Source organism: Arachis duranensis, chromosome 8, assembly GCF_000817695.3.
Source record: "Arachis duranensis cultivar V14167 chromosome 8, aradu.V14167.gnm2.J7QH, whole genome shotgun sequence".
In the NCBI taxonomy this organism is placed as follows: Eukaryota; Viridiplantae; Streptophyta; class Magnoliopsida; order Fabales; family Fabaceae; genus Arachis; species Arachis duranensis.
In genome coordinates this window covers 5,143,250-5,149,909 of record NC_029779.3, presented here as the reverse complement: position 1 = coordinate 5,149,909, position 6,660 = coordinate 5,143,250, and the positions used below count along the sequence as shown (strand labels likewise).

The 6,660-nt window shown below is 31.7% G+C and overlaps 1 protein-coding gene across 1 annotated transcript in view; it reads right to left on the bottom strand.

The window, feature by feature from the left end:
• The window catches only part of LOC107460279 (replication factor C subunit 3-like), a 56,573-nt gene continuing 49,913 nt past the window's right edge, over positions 1 to 6,660 (bottom strand). Inside the window, exons 10-11 of the mRNA XM_021130046.2 lie at positions 2,100 to 2,232; positions 1 to 140 (exon numbers count right to left, since the gene is read on the bottom strand). Of these exons, the coding sequence (XP_020985705.1) occupies positions 85 to 140; positions 2,100 to 2,232 (189 nt within the window). The 3' untranslated portion in view covers positions 1 to 84. The remainder of the gene's footprint in view (positions 141 to 2,099; positions 2,233 to 6,660) is intronic.

Genomic DNA, 6,660 nt, shown 5'->3' with positions numbered 1-6,660 from the left:
TTTCCATTTAATGTAAATTCCTAGACACTTGCAAAGAACCAAATGTCTTTGACATGACCGATCGCACTCCACATTTGGACTTGCCTAATACTTTCCTGTAGTTGAATTCTTGTACCAGCTCATGAATTTTGCAATAAACTCTGAAACAATGAAGAAAACAAATAAAGTAAGAGAAATATCCACCATGAAAGTATGATATTTTTTTGAGTAAACTATTATTTTTATTTATAAAAATTTAGAATATTGATCCATTCATTTATAAGAAACACAATAATGAAACTAAAATTAAAATATCTTTATTATAAAAAATTTATCCTTCATAAATATAAAGTTTATTTTATTTATTTATGAATAAATTTGTCAGTATTTGAACTCTCATAAATAAAACACAATAATGTACTCTCTTATTTATGAAAACTATGAAAAAAAGTAATTGTTTATTGTTTTAAATGTTCTTTTTGCTATAATTTTCAGATCGATCCAATTAAGGAATTAATTTTTCTTCACTCAAAAAGCAATTAACAAAAAATTCAAACATTTTTTTTCAAAAACCAACAAGAAAGATGAAAAAGTGAAAGAGAAAGGAAGAGATAATGAAATTTGGTGAATTGTTACAAAAATTCAAACATTTTTTTTTTTTCAAAAACCAACTAAGAACCTCCGTTTATATATGCTCATTAGGCCATCATTATTGGTCTTCATCCATTCAAATAAGTATGATTCTTACAATAATAAAGACATATGGATGAAATATAGGGAGTTTTATGAGTACTAGGGATGGTTCATTGCGTTCAACAATGTTATTCGGTAGCCTTAGATCTTAAATTTTTACAAGTTTAATCTCCGAAGTCTTACCTATAAATTATCACAAAAATAAAATAAAACAACAGCTAGAGTTTTTAAAAAATAATGACGGAAAACCAAAGAAATGGGGGATTAGATAATTTCTCCATATTTAAAAAAAAACGTTGATTAAAGAAAGAGCGAATTATTTAACCAGGTTATTTGATTTAGGGTCCGTTTGTGAAGTTTTAAAAATTACTATTTCGAAGTTTTGACTTATGAAAAGTAGTAATATTAATATTTGATGTAATTTTTAAAACTAAATTGTAGCTTTCTAAGAAGCTATTTAAGTATTTACAGAGAAATTAAAAAAATGACTTCTCTCAGAATAAAACTTTTTATCATATTTTGTTTAAAATAAGTACTTTTAGAATTAAAAACTAAATACAAAAGAACTTATTTATAAGCTACTTTTAATATAAATATTTATTATTTAAATTATCTTTTCAAAAAGTTTAACTAACTTGTTTACCCAAACTGAATCTTAGTATTTTAACTTTTTTACTTTCTTAAAAGAATATAAGATTATTCATTTTGATGAATTGTCAAATGATAAATGAATTTAAATCATTGACTCTTAAACTTGCTTCATAATTGATTATAGTGTTTAGAATATTTTTTTATATAATACTATTATACTAGATTTTAAAATTAGTTATCAAAATCAACTATTAGAATAAAATACATATTAGAATATAAAATATATATTAAAATTAGTAAAATTATACATGTATTTGTGTCATGGGGCTAATTTTAGTGTGTAAATAGTATTTTTATTTTTGATAGGATTTAGTTTTTATTTATTTCTCTAATCCCTACCTAACTACTCCTAATTACTTGTAAAATATTTTATTTATCTAAAATACATAAATTGGTAAAATAAGAAGATGAGATATAAATTACTCTTAAACCATATTAATGAAATTTCATACATAGTTAAAATGATATTGATCTAATAATATGACTAGTCGCTTACCACAGGTGAAATTTAGAGGAACAAAATCCAAATTATAACGGACTATGGGATCGGGAGACTTCATTTAGGTTAACATATAATAAAGACAATATTATTATTAGGTATGTAAAAAAAGAGAAATAATGTTAGGGATCGGAGTTAATTTTTTTATCTCAATATTTTATTTTTATATTATTAGTATTTTTTGTTAATTATGTAATATTATTAGTAAAAAAAAAAGAATATTTAAACAGAAAAATCGCTAAGGATAGAGAGCAGGCGATGAGTTACTACTCCATACCTTCAACTTTCAAGTAGTTTATTATTGCTTTCCTCTTTCTTGATTCATGGTGTTTTTCATTATTGGATTCCCCTTGTTTGTTTTGATCAGGACTATGTCTCTTCTGTGGTTCAAATTCAATCTTACTAACTTTCTGAAATGGAATAACCAAATAATATCATCAATAGGATTATAGGAAATATTGTCAGTTTCACCTTCTGCAGTGTAAGTATAATACCCACAACTAATTGGCCCTAGGATCACTCACTCATATAAATAACGCTATCATATTTTTTAATTTCTCAAACTCACTAATACTCATATTAACAAGGAGAGAATTTTACAAAAACAAATACTAAGCATTCTTTTTCATATATATGGGACACAAAATATAAGAGATGCACCACCTATTTATAGTTGTATTTGGCGGTTTTAAAACTAAACAACTTGTAACCTAAGCTTAATGATTAAGCTTGGATATAAGGTGGTAACTTATTGAAAGTTATAGAAGAAACTATCCAGCTGTAAACCTTTGAACATTTGACCATGATCCTTTGTAACATTTCTAGTTACTTCCACAATAATCATTTCAAATTTACTTCCTTCAATGTTTGACCAAGTTTTGACTAAACTTTTGTAAATGGCGGTGAATGATTTTACAAGTTGATTTAATTATCAACATTGCCTCCCTTAAATCAAACTTGCAGAATTAATCATTCCAAGCATCTTCTTCAATTTGTAAAATAATTCAGTCTTCAATGGCTTTGTAAATATATCTGCAACTTGTTTTTCAGTTGAACAGTACTCGATCACAACTTCTTTTTCATTCACCAACTCTCTGATTTTGTGAACCCGAATATCAATATGCTTCGATCTTCCATGAAATACTGGATTTTTGCAAAGTGCAATAGCTGACTTGTTATCACAAAATATTGTTGTTGGAGTACTTTGTTTCTCGTTCAATTCTTCAAGAATTCTTCTTAGCCAAACTGCTTGTGTTGCACAACTTGTTGCTGCTATATATTCTGCTTCTGCTGTAGATAGTGCTAATACTAGTTGTTTCTTTGACGACTATATAGATAGTGCTACTACTGGTTGTTTTTTTGACGACCATGAAATTGCACCAGAACCAAGATGAAATACAAACCCTGAAGTACTTTTTCTTGTTTCTATATCTCCGGCCCAATCACTATCAGTGTAGCCAACAAGGTTTACTTCATTAGTATTCTCATAATAAATTCCATCATTTAAAGTACCTTTGATATATCGAAGAATTCTCTTTTCCGCTTGCAAATGGATGGTACAAGGCTCCTCCATAAATCTGCTAAGCAAACCAACTCCAAACACAATATCTGGTCTAGTCGCAGATTTATCATGAACACTTTTTATTGGACACCTGGTTAAAACATGAATTGCTGTTGCGACTGCTTCAGCCCAAAATTCTTTAGGCATTTGTTTTGACTTGAGCATACATCTGACCATATGCATGATGGTTCTATTTTTTCTTTCAGCAACTCCATTTTATTGAGGAGTATATCTAGTTGTTAGTTGATGTTGAATTCTGTATTGCTTAAAGTATTCTGAACACACAAAATATTCTATTCCTCTGTCTGTTATGAGAATTTTGATTTTACAGCCACTTTATTTTTCAATAAATGCCTTAAATGTTTTAAAAACATCACATGCTTCGGATTTCTGCTTCAAAAAGTATACCCATGTATTATGTATATCTACTAAAATCATCAATAAAATTCATAAAATCTCTACTACCACCGTTGCTTGGAACTTTAACAAAACAGAGATCTGAATGCACAATTTCAAGTAATCTTCTGGCTCTCCATGACTTTCCTGTAGGGAATGGATCTCTTTGCTTTTTTTCCAGTTGACAAATCTCACAAACACAATTGGGAATATGAACTCGTGGTAGACTAGAAACAAGTCCTTTTCTTGACAAATAATTTAGACCAGAAAAATAAAAATGTCCAAACCGCATATGTCACAGCCAGTTATCATCAAGTATCACAAAACTCATGCAAGAGGGATTAACATGTTGAATTTTTAACAGAAACATTCTGTTTGAAGTCATCTTTGCTTTATCTATGAACCTTAGTTGTCTTTCTTCTTCATCATCACATGTATTTGAAATTACAATCGGATGTTTTTCTGTCTTTGTGTCCCAGTTCCACATGTCTTTCTCGTCGAACGTCACGTCTCTGCTGATGATTACTTTCTTTGTTTCTGGATTGTACAACTTGTATGCTTTTGAGTCTGTGCTATAGCCAATAAAGATACACTTCTCGCCTTTGTCATTTAACTTCTTCCTTAATTGATCTGGTACGTGGGCATAAGCAATACACCCAAAGACTCTGAAATGATGAATGGAAGGCCGCTTTCCACTCCAAGCTTCCTCTGGAGTTTTATCACAAACACTTTTTGTTGGACACCTGTTTAAAATATGAACTGCTGTTGCGACTGCTTCTGTCCAAAACTCTTTAGGCATTTGTTTTGACTTGAGCATGCATCTGACCATATCCATGATGGTTCTATTCTTTCTTTCAGCCACTCCATTTTGTTGAGGAGTGTATCTAGTTGTTAGTTGGTGTTGAATTCCGTGTTGCTTAAAGTATTCTGAACATGTAAGATATTATGTTCCTCTGTCTGTTCTGAGAATTTTGATTTTACAGCCACTTTGTTTTTCGACAAACGCCTTGAATGTCTTAAAGACATCACATGCTTCTGATTTCTGCTTCAAAAAGTATACCCATGTATATCTACTAAAATCATCAATAAAAGTGATAAAGTACCTGCTACCACCATTACTTGGAACTTCTACAGAACAAAGATCTGAATGCACAATTTCAAGTAATCTTCTAGCTCTCCATGACTTTCCTGTAGGGAATGGATCTCTGTACTTCTTTCCCATTTGACAAATCTCACAAATACAATTGGGAATATGAATCCGTGGTAGGCCAGAAACAAGTCCTTTTCTTGATAGGTAGTTTAGGCCAGAAAAATGAAAGTGCCCAAACCGCATATGCCACAACCAGTTATCATCAAGTATCACAGAACTCATGCAAGAGAGATTAACATGTTGAATTTTTAACGGAAACATTCTGTTTGAAGTCATCTTTGCTTTATCAATGAACCTTCCATTGTTGTCAAATACAGTGCAATATCCACAATAAGTTATCATCTTATATCCCTTCTCAGATAATTGCCACATACTCAGTAAATTGTAATCAAGTTCAGGAGCATAGAAAACATCAGAAATATAACTCAGAGAACCATCTTTCAATCTAATTGGTATGTGCCCTTTTCCTTCAATAGGGATCTTTGTACTATTACCAAACTTCAATAATAGTTTAACTGAATCATCTAATGAAGAAAATAACTCCTTTCTACCAGACATATGATTACTGCAAGCATTATCCAAGTACCATATATTTTCATCTTCAGCACATGAATTACTTGTAAAAAATAAAGTCTGAGTACCCGGATTATCATAAGTGTTTTGATGCTGATTTTCTGCAACTTGTGCTTGATTGTTATTCACCATTTTGAATCTGCAATCTGCTACTTTGTGTCCATACTTTCCACAATGAAAACATTTGAAATTGGTTCTTTCTTGATAAAAATTGCCTCGACCTCTTCCTCGGTTGACAGGCCTGAAATTTGTTCCACCTCTTCCTTGATTATGTGGTGTAAAATTGTTGTAACTTCCTTGGTTGTAATTGCCACGACCTCTACCTCTAAAACTTCCTCTGCCTCTAATTTGAAAATTAAAACCACGACCTCGTCCTTCTTGTGTACGGTTTGATTCTGTAACGTTGTTGAAATTCACTCGGCTTTTCAGGGCTTCCTCAGTTGATTTTTCTGACTTCTCCAGTATTCTACTGATGTGGCTTTCCATGGTTCCTTGCAACTCTGCAATCGTCATAGTATCCATATCGTGGGACTCTAGTATCGTAGTGACCACATGGTCATACTTCATCGGCATGGTGCGAAGAATTTTCTCCACCACTTTGCTATCGGGCATATCTTCTCCATAGACTCTCATCTTATTGACAAGATCTGTAACACGAGTAAAATATTGCTCAACGGTTTCTGAGCTAGACATCTCGTACCTTTCATATTCTCTTCTTAAAGACTGTAGCTTTGCTTTCTGAGCTTTATCTACGCCTTTGTATGACAGCTTCAACGTGTTCCATGCTTCCTTTGCACTTTTGGCATTTGCTATTTTGCCAAACACCGTATAATCTACTCCTTGATGAATTTGAGATAACGCCAATTGATCTCTCCTTTGTTGGGCAACATCTGCTCCTTCTTGCAAATCTGGTTCAATGAAATTCCACAGGTTCTGGGCCTTCAAATGGATGGACATCAAAGTCTCCCAATAACTATAATCAAGTTTCCCATCTAACTTGGGACCGAACCACACAATATTAAAAGTGTTTGCCATACTGACTCTATGAATAAACAACTATGTGAGAACTCTCCCACACCTTACAAACTCTCAAACACCAGGCGCTGGATTAACCAACTCTGATACCAAATGTAAGTATAATACCCACAACTAATTGGC